The sequence below is a fragment of the Entelurus aequoreus genome, linkage group LG22 (genome assembly GCF_033978785.1).
Source record: "Entelurus aequoreus isolate RoL-2023_Sb linkage group LG22, RoL_Eaeq_v1.1, whole genome shotgun sequence".
Classification (NCBI taxonomy): Eukaryota; Metazoa; Chordata; class Actinopteri; order Syngnathiformes; family Syngnathidae; genus Entelurus; species Entelurus aequoreus.
Window position 1 is genome coordinate 8,530,845 of NC_084752.1, and position 25,381 is coordinate 8,556,225.

The 25,381-nt window shown below is 33.4% G+C and overlaps 1 protein-coding gene across 2 annotated transcripts in view; it reads left to right on the plus strand.

Moving 5' to 3' along the window:
• Positions 1-25,381, plus strand: part of ednraa (endothelin receptor type Aa) — a 42,802-nt gene that overhangs the window by 1,914 nt on the left and 15,507 nt on the right. Inside the window, exons 1-3 of one of the 2 annotated variants that reach the window (XM_062032286.1) lie at positions 1,466-1,607; positions 1,996-2,503; positions 9,929-10,056. In XM_062032286.1, the coding sequence (XP_061888270.1) occupies positions 2,039-2,503; positions 9,929-10,056 (593 nt within the window). In that variant the 5' untranslated portion in view covers positions 1,466-1,607; positions 1,996-2,038. Of the gene's footprint in view, positions 1-1,465; positions 1,608-1,995; positions 2,504-9,928; positions 10,057-25,381 lie in introns of those variants that run through there. The other variant, XM_062032285.1, reaches the window with a different exon arrangement.

Genomic DNA, 25,381 nt, shown 5'->3' on the forward strand with positions numbered 1-25,381 from the left:
GCTGGGTCAAAAGTATACATACAGCAATGTTAATATTTGCTTACATGTCCCTTGGCAAGTTTCACTGCAATAAGGCGCTTTTGGTAGCCATCCACAAGCTTCTGCTTGAATATTTGACCACTCCTCTTGACAAAATTGGTGCAGTTCAGCTAAATGTGTTGGTTTTTCTGACATGGACTTGTTTCTTCAGCATTGTCCACACGTTTAAGTCAGGACTTTGGGAAGGCCATTCTAAAACCTTCATTGTAGCCTGATTTAGCCCTTCCTTTACCACTTTTGACGTGTGTTTGGGGTCATTGTTCAGTTGGAACACCCAACTGCGCCCTCCGGGCTGATGATTTTAGCTTGTCCCGAAGAATTTGGAGGTAATCCTCCTTTTTTATTGTCCCATTATAGCCTATCTATATTATTTATTTATTAATTGTTTTGACAATGAAATCAAATAATGCCAATGATGATGTTGATGAATTATCGGATGTTTTAGATGAATTATGATTGACTGATTGTTTGCAGCTGCTCACGCTCTTCCTGGTGAGCCACTTCCTCCTCCTATGATTAAGAAGACAGGACAGCTGGGTGCTCCTTTTGTCCATCTGTCATGTTGAAGGAGTGAGGAGTGAAACAGTTTCAGTTCCATTGGCAGCAAATCAGGCCCAGAGCATAATACTACCACCACCATGCTTGACGGTAGGAATAGTGTTCCTGGGATTAAAGGCCTCGCCTTTTCTCCTCCAAACATATTCTTGGGTATTGTGGCCAAACAGCTCCATTTTTGTTTCATCTGACCACAGAACTTCCCTCCGGAAGGTCTTATCTTTGTCCATGTGATGTCAGATGAATAAATATACACAGATATACTAACATATATACATACACACATATATATATATACAGATATACACATAGATATGAGTTGTAGAAAGTATTGGAAACTCAAGACAGCCATGACATTATGTTCTTTACAAGTGTATGTAAACCTTTGACCACAGCTGTATATTATTTGACATTGTTATTGTATTTATTCATTATATTTTTAATTATTCATTCTAAAGGGCCTTCTCCAACAGAACTGTCATCATTTTTAAAATATTTTCGTACAATTAAACTTGTACAAAAAGCATAAGCATCCACAGCAGGGGTGTCAAACCTACGGAACCTACCAAACAGGTTTAATCCGGCCCGCAACATGAGTTTCCTAAGTATAAAAATAAGCTGCAATTTATTAATGAAAGCAACTGCTGTACTAAATGTGTCCACCGGATGTCGCAATAGCAATTCAAGTGTAACCCACGTCATACACGGCACTGTTTAAAGATGACATGTCAGCGGACTTTAATAAAATATAAATATAATATAATAAAAAATGAATACAAATAAAAACTAGAACAGCCAAATAGCTAAAACTAGTACGCATATATCTAAAGAAAAAAAAGGCTTTTTTTTTAAAAGAAGGGTTTTTAAGCCTTTTTTAAAAGCATCCACAGTCTGTGGTGCCCTCAGGTGGTCAGGGAGAGCGTTCCACAGACTGGGAGCGGCGGAGCATTGTTCGTAGCTTTGTCCTCGGAGGTTGGAGGAGGTTAGCCTGTCCGGAGCGGATGATTTGGGAGGTGAGTAGTTCTTTGAGGTAGAGGGGGGGCATTTCCATGGAGGCACTGGTGGGTTAGTAGGGAGACTTTGAATTCAATCCTGAGTGGAACAGGAAGCCAGTGAAGGGATTTGAGAGTTGGTGTGATATGGTCATATTTCCGCACTCTCATCAGGATCCTAGCAGCACTATTCTGTATGTTTTGCAGCTTGTGGATGTTCTTGCTGGGGATCCCGACAAGAACCAGAAGTGCGTTGCAGTAGCACAACATGTATAAAAAGAGTGGTCTCATCCATCTGAGCAAAGTTGTTTAACTTCCTGTCTGCTCCCCAGTAGAACAGTTGCCAAACCAACTTGTCGGCTTGTTTGCTGATCCCCCCCCCAAACTAACGTTTCTTTCCCCTCGCCAGCGAGAAGTTGGGAGCGGCATCAAAGCCCGGACTGCGTTCCGACATGGGCACGGCGGTGGCGCATATGTTGGTGCTAACGTGCTGTGTGGCAGCCAGAGGAATGTGCCAAGTGAACAAGGCGGCGGAGGACGGCCAACACGCCGGATTGCTCCTCCTCTCCACCCCGCGGCCTCCCGGCCCGCGCAGAGCCTTCGTGCCCAGCACGGACGCCTGGGGGCCGGCCGCGCACAACCAGGGGCCCGGCTGGGGGAACGCCACGGTCAAAAGGAAGCCCCTGCCGCCGCCGCCCATGTGCCGCGGGATCACTTCCATAAAGAGCTATTTTAAGTACATCAACACGGCCATCTCCGTTGTGGTGTTTGTGGTGGGTCTGGTGGGCAACGCCACCCTGCTGAGGATCATATACCAGCAGAAGTGCATGAGGAACGGGCCCAACGCCCTCATCGCCAGCCTGGCCCTGGGGGACCTCATGTACATCCTCATTGACATTCCCATCAACGTCTACAAGGTGAGCCCTTTTCCCTCCACAACATCAAACATGCTTGTTGACCCGCCAATTTCTCGCCATCTGGTGTCCAAGAAATCATTTCAAATTCATCGCAAACTTGATGAAAAAGGGCTGGTTAAAATATCGCGATTACGATTATGGATCGATATTAGGGATGGGCAAAATGGCTGAAAACTAGGGATGTCCGATAATGGCTTTTTTGCCGATATCCGATATTCCGATATTGTCCAACTCTTTAATTACCGATATCGATATCAACCGATACCGATATATACAGTCGTGGAATTAACACATTATTATGCCTAATTTGGACAACCAGGTATGGTGAAAATAAGGTCTTTTTTAAAAAAATAAAAATAAAATAAAATAAGATGAATAAATTAAAAACATTTTCTTGAATAAAAAAGAAAGTAAAACAATATAAAAACAGTTACATATAAACTAGTAATTAATGAAAATGAGTAAAATTAACTGTTAAAGGTTAGTACTATTAGTGGACCAGCAGCACGCACAATCATGTGTGCTTACGGACTGTATCCCTTGCAGACTGTATTGATATATATTGATATATAATGTAGGAACCAGAATATTAATAACAGAAAGAAACAACCCTTTTGTGTGAATGAGTGTAAATGGGGGAGGGAGGTTTTCTGGGTTGGTGCACTAATTGTAAGTGTATCTTGTGTTTTGTATGTTGATTTAATTTAAAAAAAATAAAAAATAAAAAAAATAAAACGATACCGATAATTAAAAAAACGATACCGATACTTTCCGATATTACATTTTAAAGCATTTATCATCTCTACTGAAAACTGTATCACGATTCGGGTTGTACGGTACACTGCAAAAACTGAAATCTAAGGAAGACTAAATATCTCAAATTAGGGTGATATTTGCTTATTTTCTGTCTGATAAGATAATTCTTCTCACTAAGCAGATTTTATGTTAGAGTGTTTTACTTGTTTTAAGGGTTTTGGTCCTAAATGATCTCAGTAAGATATTACAGCTTGTTGCTGAGATTTGATGAGCTATATTGAGTAAAACATGCTTGAAACTAGAATATCAACTGTTGCAAAGCTGTGTCATCAACACTCACAAGTATAAAACTACTTTTTTAAAGTAATCATTTCTTACTTCAAGCATGAAAAAAAAATTATGATTTTGACACAATTGTGTCTCATAGTTAAAACAACTGTTTTATTTTCAATGAAACAATAGAAAACACGTACTCATATAGTAGTACAGTTGGCACAGTACAGTAAACTGACAGTTAATATTGAAACATTTAACATGTGACATTTCTAACAATTTTGAACAGAAATAGTTCATGGACGTCCAGATGAATTCTTCAAAATTACAATTAAAAAAATTTTTGGCCGGGGGCCGGGCTGTATATATGCGCACTTATTGACTGAAAGAGCACTCACTTGGCGCGATGATGTCATGTTATCGATGGAAAAATGCATTTTTAGACCATATGATTTGCCTGAGCGGCTAGGAGACCCCGAGAGTAACAAGCGATTGCCTTGTTGCCTTTCCATTCAGAACAATAAATTTGTTTTTAGTATAAGTTTGCTGGTTTCAAGAAATGTAATGCCGAGCGCATATTATTCTGTCAAGATAATGGCACTAGCTTTTACTTCATTTAAGAATATTTTTCAACATATTGAGCAAAAAGGTCTCGTTTTTTTTTTCTACCAAGAAAAGTGCACTTGTTATTAGTGAGAATATACTTATTTTAAGGTATTTTTGGGTTCATTGAGGTTAGCTAATTTGACTTGTTTTGGAAAGTCTTGACAAGCCACATTTTCTTGTTCTATTGGCAGATAATTTTGCTTAGTTCAAGTAAAATACCCCTCATTTTTGTATTTTTTTGTTTTGTTTTTGAACACTGACTTTTTGCAGTGCATAAATCCCATCTGGACTGGGATATTAGAAGGCCAAACTGGGATAAACGCCACAAACGCTCCAAGTCTCCAAGCTGATGGTCAAAGATGGCGTGCATCCATAGGGCGACCAACACGTAAACAAAAGTGTCTGCAGCGAGGCGGGGCGCAAACAGACGGGAAAGCGTACTCAGCGTTGGGAGGCGTTATCTTCCTGGTGATGAGAGGCGCTGGCTCGAACAAACCCAGGCTGCAGCGTACATGTGCAGCCTGGTGCTGACCCGGGACATTAGTCACGGCTTATCTGCAGTCATTAGGAAAATATGAAGATAAACCACTTCAACCACAAGGAATGCACCAAATCTACTTTTACGCCGGGGTGTCCTAACCTTTCCCGGGTGAAGGCTGCGGCGGCCACTTTGATGCATTTTGTGCTTTAAAGCAGTGTTTTTCAACCACTGTGCCGCGGCACCGTGAGATACAGTCTGGTGTGCCGTGGGAGATTATCTAATTTCACCTATTTGGGTTAAAAATATTTTTTGCAAACCAGTAATTATAGTCTGCAAATGATGTGTTGTTGTTGAGTGGTCGGTGCCATCTAGAGCTCAGCAGAGTAACCGTGTAATACTCTTGCATATCAGTAGGTGGCAGCCGGTGGCTAATTGCTTTGTAGATGTCGGAAACAGCGGGAGGCAGGATGCAGGTAAAAAGGTGGCATGTTAGAATGTATTTTGCAGCCGAACACTTTGGAGTCATATAACTTGGTACTTGACACATGCTAACTTTTGTTGTTGTTTACGTTTGTTTACGTTTACTAAGATTATTAATTTGTTTAACTGTTAGCATGCATAAATCAGCATTCTAACTTGTTAGCCAATTTAACAAGCGCATGCTTCATTGTGATACGACTTGGTACTTGATGCATTTTAACTGTTAGCATGCTAACGTTAGCATTTAGGTTTGGCCAGTGCATTTTAGCGGCTCCCAAGTTGCATAGTCTAGCTTTTATGTGTAGTGTTCTAATCCGGGATGTGTTTATTTTGTCTTTAAAATGTGTGGCGGGGCAATAAATTGAAAATAGAATAGAAAGTACTTTGTTGATCCCTGGGGGAAATTCAGCACCACAGTTCGCTCACAATAAACAATAAACACTTAGGTATTTTTTAAATGTGAATAATATAAATACAGTCTATTATACAGCATTATTCACATGCGAATAACATAAATACAGTCTATTATACAGCATTATTCACATGTGAATAACATAAATACAGTCTATTATACAGCCTTATTCGCATGCGAATAATATAAATACAATCTATTATACAGCATTATTCACATGTGAATAATATAAATACAGTTTATTATACAGCATTATTCACATGTGAATAATATAAATACAGTCTATTATACAGCATTATTCACATGCGAATAACATAAATACAGTCTATTATACAGCATTATTCCCATGTGAATAACATAAATACAGTCTATTATACAGCATTATTCACATGTGAATAACATAAATACAGTCTATTATACAGCATTATTCACATGCGAATAACATAAATACAGTTTATTATACAGCATTATTCACATGTGAATAATATAAATAGTCTATTATACAGCATTATTCACATGCGAATAACATAAATACAGTCTATTATACAGCATTATTCACATGCGAATAACATAAATACAGTTTATTATACAGCATTATTCACATGTGAATAATATAAATAGTCTATTATACAGCATTATTCACATGTGAATATAAATACAGTCTGTTATACAGCATTATTCACATTTGAATAACATAAATACAGTCTATAATACAGCATTATTCACATGTGAATAACATAAATACAGTCTATTATACAGCATTATTCACATGTGAATAATATAAATACAGTGTATTATACAGCATTATTCACATGTGAGTAATATAAATACAGTCTATTATACAGCATTATTCACATGTGAATATTATAAATACAGTCTATTATACAACATTATTCACATGTGAGTAATATAAATACAGTCTATTGTACAGCATTATTCAAATGTGAATAATATAAATACAGTCTAATATACAGCATGTGAATAATATAAATACAGTCTATTATACAGCATTATTCACATGTGAATAATATAAAGACAGTCTATTATACAGCATTATTCACATGTGAGTAATATAAATACAGTTTATTATACAGCATTATTCACATGTGAATAATATAAATATAGTCTGCTATACAGCATTATTCACATGTGAATAATATAAATACAGTCTATTAGACAGCATTATTCACATGCGAATAACATAAATGCAGTCTATTATACAGCATTATTCACATGCGAATAACATAAATACAGTCTATTATACAGCATTATTCACATGTGAATATAAATACAGTCTATTATACAGCATTATTCACATTTAAATAACATAAATACAGTCTATTATACAGCATTATTCACATGCAAATAACATAAATACAGTCTATTATACAGCATTATTCACATGTGAATAATATAAATACAGTGTATTATACAGCATTATTCACATGTGAATATTATAAATACAGTCTATTATAAAGCATTATTCACATGTGAATAAGATAAATACAGTCTATTATACAGCATTATTCACATGTGAATAACATAAATACAGTCTATTATACAGCATTATTGACATGTGAATAATATAAATACAGTCTATTACACAGCATTATTCACATGTGAATAATATAAATACAGTCTATTATACAGCATTATTCACATGTGAATATTATAAATACAGTCTATTATACAGCATTATTCACATGCGAATAACATAAATACAGTCTATTATACAGCATTATTCACATGTGAATAACATAAATACAGTCTATTATACAGCATTATTAACATGTGAATATAAATACAGTCTATTATACAGCATTATTCACATGTGAGTACTATAAATACAGTTTATTATACAGCATTATTCACATGTGAATAATATAAATACAGTCTATTATACAGCATTATTCACATGCGAATAACATACAGTCTATTATACAGCATTATTCACATGCGAATAACATAAATACAGTGTATTATACAACATTATTCACATGTGAGTAATATAAATACAGTCTATTATACAGCATTATTCAAATGTGAATAATATAAATACAGTCTAATATACAGCATGTGAATAATATAAATACAGTCTATTATACAGCATTATTCAAATGTGAGTAATATAAATACAGTTTATTATACAGCATTATTCACATGTAAATAACATAAATACAGTCTATTATACAGCATTATTCACATGTGAATAATATAAATACAGGCTATTAGACAGCATTATTCACATGTGAATAATATAAATACAGGCTATTAGACAGCATTATTCACATGTGAATAATATAAATACAGGCTATTAGACAGCATTATTCACATGTGAATAATATAAATACATTATACATGGATGGATGGGGATTTACAGTACGTGTACAGTCAAAAGGAACATATGCATTATACAGTACAATACAATACAATACAAAAAGGGGAAACAATAATCCCAAACAAAGTGTTGAAGCACAATGACGCTGAGACCACTTTGAAGCTTATCCTCGGCATGGCCCAAAAATAATCACGGGCTAAAAAAAAAAAAAAAGTTAAAAAAAAAAGAGCAAGGTGGTCTTCCTTCCCTTTTCGGCCCCTCTGTGGGAAACTTAAACAGCTGGAGTAAACAATAGGAGGGCCAGGAAGCTTCTTTCTTTATCTTCAAGCGTAATGCATCTCATGTCCTCTCCGCCGCAGTCCCGCGGCCTCCAGTCGGAATAAGTAAAGTTGCACCAGGCGTATGGTTTTTTTTTGAAGACTATAAACAGGATGTGTTCAGTATGAGATGAGACGTTAAGAGCCAGTAATGGACACCATTACACTTCACTCATCATCTCCGTTCTTGGCCTTCCTCAAAAGGTGCTTGATGATTTATTATGTGTGCTCAGATAGAACGCTCCAAAACACGTTCATGCCAAGACCGGTCAGAACCTGATTGGTATTGCGGATGAATGCCTTTTAATGCTGAACCCTCCTTCTGACACTGTATTCATGCAGTTAATTATGTGTCTCCATACACAGTGTGGAGCCGCTCCAATAAGCTAATAACCACCTCCATTACGGCAATTACAAACCCCAAAACCAGTGAAGTTGTCACGTTGTGTAAATGGTAAATAAATAAATGAATAAATGAATAAATAATAAATACATAAATAAATAAATAAATAAATAAATAAATAAATAAATAAATAAATAAATAAATAAATAAATAAATAAATAAATAAGAATAAATAAATAAATAAATAAGAATAAAAACAGAATACAATGATTTGCAAATCCTTTTCAACTTATATTCAATTGAATAGACTGCAAAGTCAAGATATTTCATGTTCACACTGGACATTTTTGTTATTTTTTGCAAATATTAGCTCATTTGGAATTCGATGCCTGCAACATGTTTTTAAAAAAGCTGGCACAAGTGGCAAAAAAAAGACTGAGAAAGTTGACAAACACTTATTTGGAACATCCCACAGGTGGAACAGGCTAATTGGGAACAGGTGTTCACAAACAAGGGTGGGGGCGAGGGTCACCACTTTGTCAACAAATGCCTGAGCAAATTGTCCAACAGTTTAAGAACAACATTTCTCAACCAGCTATTGCAAGGAATTTAGGGATTTCACCATCTACGCTCCGTAATATCATCAAAAGGTTCAGAGAATCTGGAGAAATCACTGCACGTAAGCGATGATATTACGGACCTTCGATCCTTCAGGCGGTACTGCATCAAAAAGCGACATCAGTGTGTAAAGGATATCACCACATAGGCTCAAAACCACTGTCAGTAACTACAGTTGGTCGCTACATCTGTAAGTGCAAGTTAAAACTCTACTATGCAAAGCCAAAGCCATTTATCAACAACACCCAGAAACGCAGCCGGCTTCGCTGGGCCCGAGCTCATCTAAAATGGACTGATGCAAAGTGGAAAAGTGTTCTGTGGTCTGACGAGTCCACATTTCAAATTGTTTTTGGAAACTGTGGACGTCGCGTCCTCCGGACCAAAGAGGAAAAGAACCATCCGGATTGTTATAGGCGCAACGTTGAAAAGCCAGCATCTGTGATGGTATGGGGGTGTATTAGTGCCCGAGGCATGGGTAACTTACACATCTGTGAAGGCACCATTAATGCTGAAAGGTACATACAGGTTTTGGAGCAACATATGTTGCCATCCAAGCAACGTCTTTTTCATGGACGCCCCTGCTTATTTCAGCTATTTGTGTTGATATTGAATTGTCAACAGCACTCAGCATGAAGTTTTACAGTTAGCACGTGGTCGTTGTTGGTATCGGCCGATATCGCTCATGGCTGATCAGCATGGGAATCAGCATCAATCCCTGCTTTTTATCCATGATATCCAATTTTGTTAAGCCTCTTTGTGCTTTAGAAGTGACCCATCTTTGTTTTTTTTCCCCCCCGCCAGCTTCTGGCGTCACGCTGGCCGTTTGACGACAGCACCGTGGGTTTGTGCCTCTGCAAGCTCTTTCCCTTCCTGCAAAAAGCCTCAGTGGGCATCACCGTCCTCAACCTGTGTGCCCTCAGCGTGGACAGGTCAGTGGCCCCTGCTGTCGTCGCACACGTTTTCCCATATCCCAGTGTTACGGAGTGACATTTGACCTTTTTTAAATGCAAAACAGTCGTAAAAAAAAAAAAAAAAAATTAAAATTTAAAAAAAAGTTAACCACTTGTTGGTCAAGGTTTAGGGTAGAGAGGGAAGGGAAATTGCAGGTAACTGCATCTATGTAGATGTGTGTGTAAGGCCAACTTCAGGTTTGTTTACTTTTTTACTAATGTTTTTTTATGCCTTTAGTCAAAAGTTTGTATTATTTTTTTAATGTATTTTTTGTTTGTTTTATGCCTTTTTTTTCCCCCAAAGAATTGGAGCCTCAAATATGCCAATTCATATCACCATTGATTTTATTTCATTATTATTTTTTGAGAAATGACAGTTTAAAAAGTGTTAAAAATAAGTCACTTTTTATTTTTTATTTTTTAATCTGTCGATTATAAGTTTTTATTTTTATTTTTTAATGTATTTTTTGTTTGTTTTATTACTTTTTTTCTCCAAAGAAAACAGTTTCTTTATATGGCGAACACACAAAATATGCAATATTTCCCTCCAAAAATATTTCAGAGTGGAATATTTAATGTTAAGTAATTCATATCACCATTGATTTTATTTCATTATTATTTTTTTGAGAAATGACAGTTAAAAAAGTGTTGACAATAAGTCCCTTTTTTTTTTTTTTTTTTAAATCTGTCGATTATAAGTTTTTTGGGTTTTTTTTAATGTATTTTTTGTTTGTTTTATGCTTTTTTTTCCCAAAGAAAACATTGTTTGTATATGGCGAACACACAAAATATGCAATATTTCCCTCCAAAAATATTTCAGAGTGGAATATTTAATGTGAAGTAATTGGAGCCTTAAATAGGCCAATTCATATCACCATTGATTTTATTTCATTATTATTTTTTGAGAAATGACAGTTTAAAAAGTGTTGAAAATAAGTCACTTTTTATTTTTTATTTTTTAATCTGTCGATTATAAGTTTGTTTTTGTTTTTTTTAAATGTATTTTTTGTTTGTTTTATGCCTTTTTTTCCCCAAAGAAAACAGTTTTTTTATGGCGAACACACAAAATATGCAATATTTCCCTCCAAAAATATTTCAGAGTGGAATATTTAATGTGAAGTAACTGGAGCCTTAAATATGCAAATTCATATCACCATTGATTTTATTTCATTATTATTTTTTTGAGAAATGACAGTTAAAAAAGTGTTGACAATAAGTCCCTTTTTTTTTTTTTTTTTTTTTAAATCTGTCGATTATAAGTTTTTATTTATTTTTTATGTATTTTTTGTTTGTTTTATGTCGTTTTTTCCCCCAAAGAAAACAGTTTTTTTATATGGCGAACACACAAAATATGCAATATTTCCCTCCAAAAATATTTCAGAGTGGAATATTTAATGTGAAGTAATTGGAGCCTTAAAGGCCTACTGAAATGAATTTTTTTTATTTAAACGGGGATAGCAGATCTATTCTATGTGTCATACTTGATCATTTCGCGATATTGCCATATTTTTGCTGAAAGGATTTAGTATAGAACAACGACGATAAAGATTGCAACTTTTGGTATCTGATAAAAAAAAAGGCTTGCACCTACCGGAAGTAGCGTGACGTAGTCAGTTGAACATATACGCAAAGTTCCCTATTGTTTACAATGATGGCCGCATGAAGTGAGAGAGATTCGGACCGAGAAAGCGACAATTTCCCCATTAATTTGAGCGAGGATGAAAGATTTGTGGATGAGTAAAGTGCAAGTGAAGGACTAGTGGGGAGTTGAAGCTATTCAGATAGGGAAGATGCTGTGAGAGCCGGGGGTGACCTGATATTCAGCTGGGAATGACTACAACAGTAAATAAACACAAGACATATATATACTCTATTAGCCACAACACAACCAGGCTTATATTTAATATGCCACAAATTAATCCTGCATAAAAACACCTGCGTGTTTGTTATGCTAGCTCCTAGCTCCTCTGCTAGCTCCTAGCTCCATAGAACACGCCAATACAATTCAAACACCTGATCAACACACACAATCACTCAGCCCAAAAGACCGTTTACCTAACCCAAGGTTCATAAAGCTTATATATTTTTAAAAAGTTACGTACGTGACGCGCACATACGGTCAAGTTATCGAATGTTTAGCAGCCAAGGCTGCATACTCACGGTACCTGATATTCAGCTGGGAATGACTACAACAGTAAATAAACACAAGACATATATATACTCTATTAGCCACAACACAACCAGGCTTATATTTAATATGCCACAAATTAATCCTGCATAATAACACCTGCGTGTTTGTTATGCTAGCTCCTAGCTCCTCTGCTAGCTCCTAGCTCCATAGAACACGCCAATACAATTCAAACACCCGATCAACACACACAATCACTCAGCCCAAAAGACCGTTCACCTAACCCAAGGTTCATAAAGCTTATATATTTTTAAAAAGTTACGTACGTGACGCGCACTTACGGTACGGTACGTGTTATGCTAGCTCCTAGCTCCTCTGCTAGCTCCTAGCTCCATAGAACACGCCAATACAATTCAAACACATGATCAACACACACAATCACTCAGCCCAAAAGACCGTTCACCTAACCCAAGGTTCATAAAGCTTATATATTTTAAAAAAGTTACGTACATACGCAAAAAAAAGCCAAAGCTGCATACTCACAGTAGCACGTCTGCGTCTTTGTCATCCAAATCAAAGTAATCCTGGTAAGAGTCTGTGTTGTCCCAGTTCTCTACAGGCGTCTGTGTATCCAAATCAAAAGTCCTCCTGGTTAGAGTCTCTGTTATCCGAGTTCTTCCATCTTGACTGCATCTTTCGGGAATGTAAACAAAGAAGCGCCGGGTGTGTACTGTTGTGGCTGACTACGTTCGAAAAATACGTCCATTTCGCACCGACAACTTTCTTCTTTGCTTGCTTGGCTTCCTTCTCCATAATGCAATGAACATGATTGAAACAGATTCACGAACACAGATGTCCAGAATACTGTGGAATTATGAAATGAAAACAGAGCTTTTTCATATTGGCTTCAATGTGGAAGGCATACCCGTGTTCGTCGGGCTACGTCACGCGCATACGTCATCCTCAGAGGCGTTTCGAACCGGAAGTTTAGCGGCAAATTTAAAATGTCACTTTATAAGTTAACCCGGCCGTATTGGCATGTGTTATAATGTTAAGATTTCATCATTGATATATAAACTATCAGACTGCGTGGTCGGTAGTAGTGGGTTTCAGTAGGCCTTTAAATAGGCCAATTTATATCACCATTGATTTTACTTCATTATTGTTTTTTTGAGAAATGACAGTTTAAAAAGTGTTGACAATAAGTCACTTTTTTATTTTTAAATCTGTCGATTATAAGTTTTTATTTATTTTTTATGTATTTTTTGTTTGTTTTATGCCTTTTTTCCCCAAAGAAAACAGTTTTTTTTTATATGGCGAACACACAAAATATGCAATATTTCCCTCCAAAAATATTTCAGAGTGGAATATTTAATGTGAAGTAATTGGAGCCTTAAATATGCCAATTCATATCACCATTGATTTTATTTCATTATTATTGTTTTGAGAAATGACAGTTTAAAAAGTGTTGAAAATAAGTCACTTTTTTTTCCTTTTCTTTTTTTTTTTTTTTTTTAAATCTGTCTATTATAAGTTTTTATATTTTTTTAATGTATTTTTTTGTTTGTTTTACGCCTTTTTTAATTTATTTTTTTTTACAAAGAAAACAGTTTTTTTATATGGCGAACACACAAAATATGCAATATTTCCCTCCAAAAATATTTCAGAGTGCAATATTTAATGTAAAGTAATTGGAGCCTTAAATATGCCAATTCATAGCACCATTAATTTTATTTCATTATTGGTTTTTTGAGAAATGACAGTTAAAAAATTGTTGAGAATAAGTCACGTTTTGCTTTTTTAATCTGTCGATTATAAGTTTTTATCATTATATTTTTTCATTTTTTAGACAAGAAAATATTGTTTTGGTGCAATGATTTAAACTGCCATTAAAACGATCTTGGGCATGTGTATATAACGTAGCAGATATATTTCAAAGTTTAACTCAATAAACTCAAACCAAGTCCTGCCTGCTTTCTCTCTCTTTCTACGGTATCAAAATCACTCTTGTCATGAATTATTGACCCATTAACCAACCTCAAATATTCCACTCTCCAACTTATTTTTAGAATAATTGCATATTTTGCATTTTTTCCCCCCCATTTTTTTATTTTTTACAAAAAGGCTAATAGACATTGAATATATCAAGACTTTGTATCAATAGAATTTGATAAAGTTGTTAAAAGATTTCAAAAGTTGAACATAAAAACAAAACAAAAAAAGATTATTGACTTACGACACTTAAGAGCGGATCCCTTTTGGATCCTAAGAGTGAGTGTGTATAGTCAAGGTTGCACAAAGGAAGGCAGAGATCAATTCTTTAATGAAGTTTAAATATAATGGCTTTTCCATAACCTAATTTTGCACTTGTTATCCACTCAGCGGGATATAATACAGCAGGGGTTTTTAACCTATTAACCTATTTGACCTCAGAGTCCAACTTTTCCACTACACAGGGGCCCGGAGCCCACTCAAATATTAACACTGAATTACCGTATTTTTCGGAGTATAAGTCGCTCCGGAGTATAAGTCGCACTGGCCGAAAATGCATAATAAAAAAGGAAAAAACATATATAAGTCGCACTGGAGTATAAGTCGCATTTTTGGGGGAAATTTATTTGATAAAACCCAACACCAAGAATAGACATTTGAAAGGCAATTTAAAATAAATAAATAATAGTGAACAACAGGCTGAATAAGTGTACGTTATATCAGAGGTCCCCAACCACCGGGCCGCGGCCGCACAAGAAATTATAAAAAATAAAATAAAAAAAATGTTTTTAAATTAAATCAACATAAAAAACACAATATATACATTATATATCAATATAAATCAATACAGTCTGCAGGAATACAGTCCGTAAGCACACATGATTGTATTTCTTTATGACAAAAAAATAAAAAAATAAAAAAATAAAAAATTTTTTACTTCCCCTCCCCTGCCACCCCGCACAAGAAATTATATAAAAAAATAAAAAATAAATATATATATATTTTTTTTTAATTAAATCAACATAAAAAACACAATATATACGTTATATATCAATATATATCAATACAGTCTGCAGGAATACAGTCCGTAAGCACACATGATTGTATTTCTTTATGACAAAAAAATAAAAACAATTTTTTTTTTTTTTTTTTTTTTACTTCCCCTCCCCTTTAGCTCATTCCCGTAAGAGACTAGACGTATAAGATTTCATGGGATTTAGCGATTAGGAGTGACAGATTGTTTGGTAAACGTATAGCATGTTCTATATGTTATAGTTATTTGAATGACTCTTACCATAATATGTTACGTTAACATACCAGGCACCTTCTCAGTTGGTTATTTATGCCTCATATAACGTACACTTATTCAGCCTGTTGTTCACTATTCTTTATTTATTTTAAATTGCCTTTCAAATGTCTATTCTTGGTGTTGGCTTTTATCTAATAAATTTCCCCAAAAAATGCAACTTATATGTTTTTTTCCTTCTTTATTATGCATTTTCGGCCCGGTGCGACTTATACTCCGGAGCGACTTATACTCCGAAAAATACGGTAATCAAACATACTGAAAAAGAAGGGACTCATAAAAACTGACGACAATTCATTTACATGCGACGCAGTGCTTAAAAGAAATACATTCTAACTAAATCAATAATAAATACATAAATAAATTAATGTTTTGTAATTAAACTGTCAATAAAATTGAATTGCAAACTTTAGTCTTAATTTTTGTCCTCAGTGGCCTAGTTTTTACCATGAATTGATTAACGTGGACAAGTTGAAAAACTTATTCGGGTGTTACCATTTAGTGGTCAACTGTACGGAATATGTACTGTACTGTGCAATCTACTAATAAAAGTTTCAATCAATCAATCAATCAATCAATCAATCAATCAATGGTTAGAGTGTCCGCCCTGAGATGGGTAGGTTGTGAGTTCAAACTAGGGCTGCAACAAACTATTAATTTGATAATCGATTAATCTGTCGATTATTATTTCGATTAATCGATTAATAATCGGATAAAAGAGACAAACTACATTTCTATCCTTTCCAGTATTTTATTGAAAAAAAAACAGCATACTGGCACCATACTTATTTTGATTATTGTTTCTCAGCTGTTTGTACATGTTGCAGTTTATAAATAAAGGTTTATTTTAAAAAAAAAATAAAAAAAATTAAATTTTTTTTTTTTTTTTTAAAAAGCCTCTGTGCATGCGCATAGCATAGATCCAACGAATCGATGACTAAATTAATCGGCAACTATTTTTTTAATTGATTTAATCGATTAGTTGTTGCAGCCCTAGTTCAAACCCCGGCCGAGTCATACCAAAGACTATAAAAATGGGAGCCATTACCTCCCTGCTTGGCACTCAGCATCAAGGGTTGGAATTGGGGGTTAAATCACCAAGCATTAGTATGCTTTAATGGGCAGCTATTTTGCAACATCCATTGTGTGTGTTAGCATCTGCAGGGAGTGCACGGTTCAAGTTGATCTCGGACCGGACCGGGCCTTTAATAGAAATTCCCCCATGAAAAAATAATGACCGCCGAGTGCAGAAGAGCTCGGTGCCATGTCGGCGTGCACGGCAGACATAACTAGCCAGATAAGAGGCTGGCCGGGCCCCAATCAAGGGAGACACATTTAATGACCTCCGTGATGGGAAAGAGATATGTTCAAGTGCAGCTTGTTTTCAAGAAAAAGTTGCTTTGATAAAAGAGATGCAGGTCAGTTTAAGGTCAGGGTTATGATGAGTCCCCACCGTGCAGGAAATGAAAGTTGCAGTGTGCAGAACACACACAAACACACACCTTCTTGTATTTGTTACCTTCTTGAGACATGAGAAAAATGCCTACCTCTTTAGGACCACCCTTTCTAGATATGTAAATATGTGTATTTACAACATTAATAATATATACATACTATGCAAATATAAAAAAAAAAGATTTTTTTGTTTTGTTGTTTATTTGTAATTGGTTTTTAATCTTCATTATTTACTTCAAGTTATTACAGTAGGTCTCTATATACATATTTGTTTTATTTAATCATTTTGGCCAAAGGTGGCACATTTCAATTCCTTACACACACTTGTTATTACATATGTTGGCCAGAGGGGGAGCACTTCAAATTTTTACACACACTTGTTATTTCATATGTTGACCAGAGGGGGAGCACTTTTAAAAGCGACACACAGCCAATTTGAAAAATGCCTCCTTTTTGGGACCACCCTAATTTTAATAGATAGATAAATGAGACATTCTCTATTAGATGCAATGTTATTGGGACCATGATTTATGTCATCACTTGTTCACACCTCCTCATATGGAAGATACTTTTCCTTCTTCATGTCTCAAGAAGGGTAGAAATACAAGAACACACACACATTCTTGTATTTGTTACCTTCTTGAGACCTCCGAAAAATGCCTACCTCTTTAGGACCACCCTTTCTAGATATATAAAGATTTGTATTTACAACATTAATAATATATACATACTATGCAAATATAAAAAAGCTTGTTGTGAAAAATTAGTTGGAATTTCACAAGAAAAAGGTCAACATTTCACAAGAAAAACTTAGAATTTTGGCAGTATTATAATAAGTCATAATTTTACTCAAGGCAAGTCAAAATTTTACATGAAAAACGGATTATTTGTGCAATATTATGAAAAAAGTTGAAATTTTACTCAATAACAGTCGCAATTTTACGAGAAAAGCTTAACATTTTGGCAATTTTATGAAAAGAGTCGTCATTTTACTCGTCAAAAGTCACAATTTTATAAGAAAACTTTAAAATGTTGGCGATATAACAACAATCAGACTTTTACTTGGCAAAAATGATGACAGTCATAATTGCACTAAAAAAAGTCACTATTTTACAAGAACAACAAAAAAATTGGCAAGATTGTGATAAGTCAGAATTTTATATGACAAATGTCACCATTTTGCAGTAAAAAATAATGATTTTACGAGAAAATATTGCAATAATACAGAAAAAGAAAGAATAAGAGATATTGTTCCCGACTTTATAAAAAAAAAAAATACAACACATTGTGAGAAAAAGACTGCTTTTAGTAAAAAAAAATATTTAAAGGTTTTGTTTGTAATTGTTTTTTAATCTTCCTTATTTACTTCAAGTTATTACAGTATGTCTCTATATACATTTTTAATACATTTTGCCCTAGGGGGGCGTATTTCAATTTATTACACACACTTGTTATTACATAGGTTGGCCAGAGGGGGAGCACTTCAAATTTTTACACACACTTGTTATTTCATATGTTGACCAGAGGGGGAGCACTTTTAAAACAGACACAGCCAATTTGAAAAATGCCTCCTTTTTGGGACCACCCTCATTTTGATAGATGTCACCAGCAGGGGTGCTAATGAGACATTCTCTATTAGATGCAATGTTATTGGGACCATGATTTATGTCATCACTTGTTCACACCTCCTCATATGGAAGATACTTTTCCTTCTTCATGTCTCAAGAAGGGTAGAAATACAAGAACACACACACATTCTTGTATTTGTTACCTTCTTGAGACCTCCGAAAAATGCCTACCTCTTTAGGACCACCCTTTCTAGATATATAAAGATTTGTATTTACAACATTAATAATATATACATACTATGCAAATATAAAAAAGCTTGTTGTGAAAAATTAGTTGGAATTTCACAAGAAAAAGGTCAACATTTCACAAGAAAAACTTAGAATTTTGGCAGTATTATAATAAGTCATAATTTTACTCAAGGCAAGTCAAAATTTTACATGAAAAACGGAACATTTGTGCAATATTATGGAAAAAGTTGAAATTTTACTCAATAACAGTCGCAATTTTACGAGAAAAGCTTAACATTTTGGCAATTTTATGAAAATAGTTGTCATTTTATTCAAGAAAAGTCACAATTTTATAAGAAAACTTTAAAATGTTGGCGATATTATAACAATAATTAGACTTTTACTTGGCAAAAATTATGACAGTCATAATTGTACTAAAAAAAGTCACTATTTTACAAGAACAACAAAAAAATTGGCAAGATTGTGATAAGTCAGAATTTTATATGACAAATGTCACCATTTTGCATTAAAAAATTATGATTTTACGAGAAAATATTGCAATATTACAGAAAAAGAAAGAATAAGAGAAATTGTTCCCAATTTTATAAGAAAATAGTCAACACATTGTGAGAAAAAGACTGCTTTAGTAAAAAAAAATATATATTTTTTTTTTGTTTGTAATTGGTTTTTAACCTTCCTTATTTACTTCAAATTATTACAGTATGTCTCTAAATACATTTTTAATGAATTTTGCACACGCATTCTTGTATTTGTTACCTTCTTGAGCCCTCCGAAAAATGCCTACCTCTTTAGGACCACCCTTTCTAGATATATAAAGATGTGTATTTACAACAATAATATATACATACTATGCAAATATAAAAAAGCTTGTTGTGAAAAATGAGTTGGAATTTCACAAGAAAAAGGTCAACATTTCAAAAGAAAAACTTAGAATTTTGTCAGTATTATAATAAAAGTCATAATTTTACTTAAGGCAAGTCAAAAAATGTTTACATGAAAAACTGAACTTTTGTGCAGTATTTTGAAAAAAGTTGAAATTTTACTCAATAACAGTCGCAATTTTACGAGAAAAGCTTAACATTTTGGCAATTTTATGAAAAGAGTCATTTTACTCGTCAAAAGTCACAATTTTATAAGAAAACTTTCAAATGTTGGCGATATTATAACAATTATCAGACTTTTACTTGCCAAAAATTATGACAAAAGTCGTAATTTTACTCAAAAAATTTCACTATTTTACAAGAACAACAAACAAATTGGCAAGATTGTGATACCTCAGAATTTTGTATGACAAATGTCACCATTTTGCATTAAAAAGTAATGATTGTACATTAAAAAAGTAATAATTTTACGAGAAAATATTGCAATATTACAGAAAAAGAAAGAAATATGAGAAATTGTTGCCAATTTTATAAGAAAAAAGTAAACAGTGTGAGAATTTTTTATTTATTTATTTAAATTTTTTGTTTGTAATTATTTTTTAATCTTCCTTATTTACTTTAAGTTATTACAGTATGTCTCTATATACATATTTAATAAATGTTGCCCTTGGGGGGCGTATTTCAATTTTTTACACACACTTGTTATTTCATATGTTGACCTGAGGGGGAGCACTTTTAAAAGCGACACAGCCAATTCGAAAAATCCCTCCTTTTTGGGACCAACCTCATTTTGATAGATTTTGAGACATTCTCTATTAGATGCAATGTTATTGGGACCATGATTTATGTCATTACTTGTTCACACCTCCTCATATGGAAGATACTTTTCCTTCTTCATGTCTCAAGAAGTGTAGAAATACAAGAACACACACACACACACACAAACATTCTTGTATTTGTCACCTTCTTGAGACCTGAGAAAAATGCCTACCTCTTTAGGACCACCCTTTCTAGATATATAAAGATGTGTATTTACAACATTAATAATATATACATACTATGCAAATATAAAAAAGCTTGTGAAAAATGAGTTGGAATTTCACAAGAAAAAGGTCAACATTTCACAAGAAAAACTTAGAATTTTGTCAGTATTATAATAAAAGTCATAATTTTACTTAAGGCAAGTCAAAAAATGTTTACATGAAAAACTGAACATTTGTGCAATATTTTGAAAAAAGTTGAAATTTTACTCAATAACAGTCGCAATTTTACGAGAAAAGCTTAACATTTTGGCAATTTTATGAAAAGAGTCATTTTACTCGTCAAAAGTCACAATTTTATAAGAAAACTTTCAAATGTTGGCGATATTACAACAATTATCAGACTTTTACTTGCCAAAAATTATGACAAAAGTCATAATTTTACTCAAAAAATTTCACTATTTTACAAGAACAACAAACAAATTGGCAAGATTGTGATACCTCAGAATTTTGTATGACAAATGTCACCATTTTGCATTAAAAAGTAATGATTGTACATTAAAAAAGTAATAATTTTACGAGAAAATATTGCAATATTACAGAAAAAGAAAGAAATATGAGAAATTGTTGCCAATTTTATAAGAAAAAAGTAAACAGTGTGAGAATGTTTTATTTATTTATTTACATTTTTTGTTTGTAATAATTTTTTAATCTTCCTTATTTACTTTAAGTTATTACAGTATGTCTCTATATACATATTTAATAAATGTTGCCCTTGGGGGGCGTATTTAAATTTTTTACACACACTTGTTATTTCATATGTTGACCTGAGGGGGAGCACTTTTAAAAGCGACACAGCCAATTCGAAAAATCCCTCCTTTTTGGGACCAACCTCATTTTGATAGATTTTGAGACATTCTCTATTAGATGCAATGTTATTGGGACCATGATTTATGTCATTACTTGTTCACACCTCCTCATATGGAAGATACTTTTCCTTCTTCATGTCTCAAGAAGTGTAGAAATACAAGAACACACACACACACACAAACATTCTTGTATTTGTCACCTTCTTGAGACCTGAGAAAAATGCCTACCTCTTTAGGACCACCCTTTCTAGATATATAAAGATGTGTATTTACAACATTAATAATATATACATACTATGCAAATATAAAAAAGCTTGTGAAAAATGAGTTGGAATTTCACAAGAAAAAGGTCAACATTTCACAAGAAAAACTTGGAATTTTGGCAGTATTATAATAAAAGTCATAATTTTACTTAAGGCAAGTCAACATTTTACATGAAAAACTGAACATTTGTGCAATATTATGAAAAAAGTTGAAATTTTACTCAATAACAGTCGCAATTTTACGAGAAAAGCTTAACATTTTGGCAATTTTATGAAAAGAGTCATTTTACTTGTCAAAAGTCACAATTTTATAAGAAAACTTTAAAATGTCGGCGATATAACAATTATCAGACTTTTACTTGCCAAAAATTATGACAAAAGTCATAATTTTACTCAAAAAATTTCACTATTTTACAAGAACAACAAACAAATTGGCAAGATTGTGATACCTCAGAATTTTGTATGACAAATGTCACCATTTTGCATCAAAAAGTAATGATTGTACATTAAAAAAGTAATAATTTTACGAGAAAATATTGCAATATTACAGAAAAAGAAAGAAATTTGAGAAATTGTTGCCAATTTTATAAGAAAAAAGTAAACAGTGTGAGAATTTTTTATTTATTTATTAAAATTTTTTGTTTGTAATTATTTTTTAATCTTCCTTATTTACTTAAAGTTATTACAATATGTCTCTATATACATTTTTAATTAATTTTGCCCTTGGGGGGCGTATTTCAATTTTTTACACACACTTGTTATTTCATATGTTGACCTGAGGGGGAGCACTTTTAAAAGCGACACAGCCAATTCGAAAAATCCCTCCTTTTTGGGACCAACCTCATTTTGACAGATTTTGAGACATTCTCTATTAGATGCAATGTTATTGGGACCATGATTTATGTCATCACTTGTTCACACCTCCTCATATGGAAGATACTTTTCCTTCTTCATGTCTCAAGAAGTGTAGAAATACAAGAACACACACACACACACACACAACATAACTTATGTCATTAGATGTCTTCTCTGTTGTTTCTACAATGTAGGATGGGGAAAAAGGTGGATTCGTTTACCACTTGGTAAAATATACATGCCGCCATGTTGTACGACAGAGAAATTCAAATGTGTCATGAAAAATATATTGTTTTTGCCCCATAAAATCTTGATGGCGTTTTACTAAAACATTTCGACAAGTGGTTTACCATTAATGAAACAAACAAGCGAGCGAACAAGTGTGGGGAGGGATGATAGCAGCCAACTGGCGGACCCCCTCTGCCAACATGGGTCGGTCTGTTCGGAGGAGGCTCTTTGTGCATGAAATATGATTAATATTAGATATTTAAGATAAACAATTGATCATCTCTCAACATGAATTGTTAACATTTTTGACAGTCGTCGCTTACTCTGCAGTTTATTGTGCTTGGTGTGCTGCCATAGACAGATTATAAGACAAATAGAGGAAGGGAATGCTTTTTTTATTGCTACAATTAACTGAAAAAAAACAGGAAAACACCAAAATATATTTTGGGGGATTTAACTTTGCATAAGTTTACAGAGGAATATTTTTTATATATATATACACAGGTGTACAACAACTGTGATTGATTGTTCAATCAAACAGACATAGATAAGATAGCAAGATTACAAAAAAAACCGAGAGATTTATATTACTGTTTATATTTTTTTCCAGGAACACTAATACCAAAAGTCACAATGTCTGATAGAATTCTAAAAAAGTTATGACAGACCACCTCAAAAAAACGGAATGGAATTTTACAGTTTTTTACTGAATGGGACACCCAAAATGTACATGAAAATAAAGAAAGTGGGATTTACAATATTAACTATGAACAATAAAACACTGAATATTAACAACATATGAACATCGCTCCTCTTTTACGTGGGATTTACAATATTAACTATGAACAATAAAACACTGAATATAAACAACATGAAATCAATCCTCTTTTACGTGGGATTTACAACATTAACTATGAAAACAATAAAACACTGAATATTAACAACATATGAACATTGCTCCTCTTTTACGTGGGATTTACAATATTAACTATGAACAATAAAACACTGAATATTAACAACATATGAAATCACTCTTTTACGTGGGATTTACAATATTAACTATGAAAACAATAAAACACTGAATATTAACAACATATGAACATCGCTCCTCTTTTACGTGGGATTTACAATATTAACTATGAACAATAAAACACTGAATATTAACAACATATGAACATCGCTCCTCTTTTACGTGGGATGTACAATATTAACTATGAACAATAAAACACTGAATATTAACAACATATGAAATCACTCCTCTTTTACGTGGGATTTACAATATTAACTATGAAAACAATAAAACACTGAATATTAACAACATATGAACATCGCTCCTCTTTTACGTGGGATTTACAATATTAACTATGAACAATAAAACACTGAATATTAACAACATATGAAATCACTCCTCTTTTACGTGGGATTTACAATATTAACTATGAAAACAATAAAACACTGAATATTAACAACATATGAACATCGCTCCTCTTTTACGTGGGATTTACAATATTAACTATGAACAATAAAACACTGAATATTAACAACATATGAACATCGCTCCTCTTTTACGTGGAATTTACAATATTAACTATGAACAATAAAACACTGAATATTAACAACATATGAAATCACTCCTCTTTTACGTGGGATTTACAATATTAACTATTAACAATAAAACACTGAATATTAACATATGAAATCACTCCTTTTTTACGCGGGACTTGCAATATTAACTATGAACAATAAAACACTGAATATTAACAACATATGAACATCGCTCCTCTTTTACGTGAGATTTACAATATTAACTATGAACAATAAAACACTGAATATTAACAACATATGAACATCTTTTACTTCTCAGACCAGCTCCTCGATAGTTGTGTATCTTTTACAATCAGGCAAAACAACAAAAATGTAACAAACAGCAAAATATGAATACAAAGTGTAATAAACACCTACAATATGATATATTATCACTTTTATGCAGAAATATGTGTTTATTACACTTTGCATTCATATTTTGGTGTTTGTTACATTTTTGTTGCGTTTTGCTTGATTGTAAAAGATACAAAACTATCGAGGAGCTGGTCTGAGAAGTAAAATATGTTCATATGTTGTTAATATTCAGTGTTTTATTGTTCATAGTTAATATTGTAAATCTCCCTTCCTTTATTTTCATGTACATTTTGGGTGTCCCATTCAGTAAAAAAATGTAAAATTGCATTCTTTTTTAGAACTCTATCAGACATTGGGACTTTTGGTATTAGTGTTCCTGAAAAAAAAGGGAGCCAATCACACATACTGTACAGCAGATTTTTACAGATAAATGTGTATTTATTATTTATACACACATACAACTTGGCCCCCCCCCCAGACACATTTTTTCTCTCAATGTGGCCCCCGATGTCTTCATGTGTTTAGGGACATATTTCTTGGCTTTATAAAGATAATAAAAATTTAATAAAGGAAAAACGACTTTGTGGTGATAAAAAAATATCGATGTAACCACTGTAGTATCGACTAGATA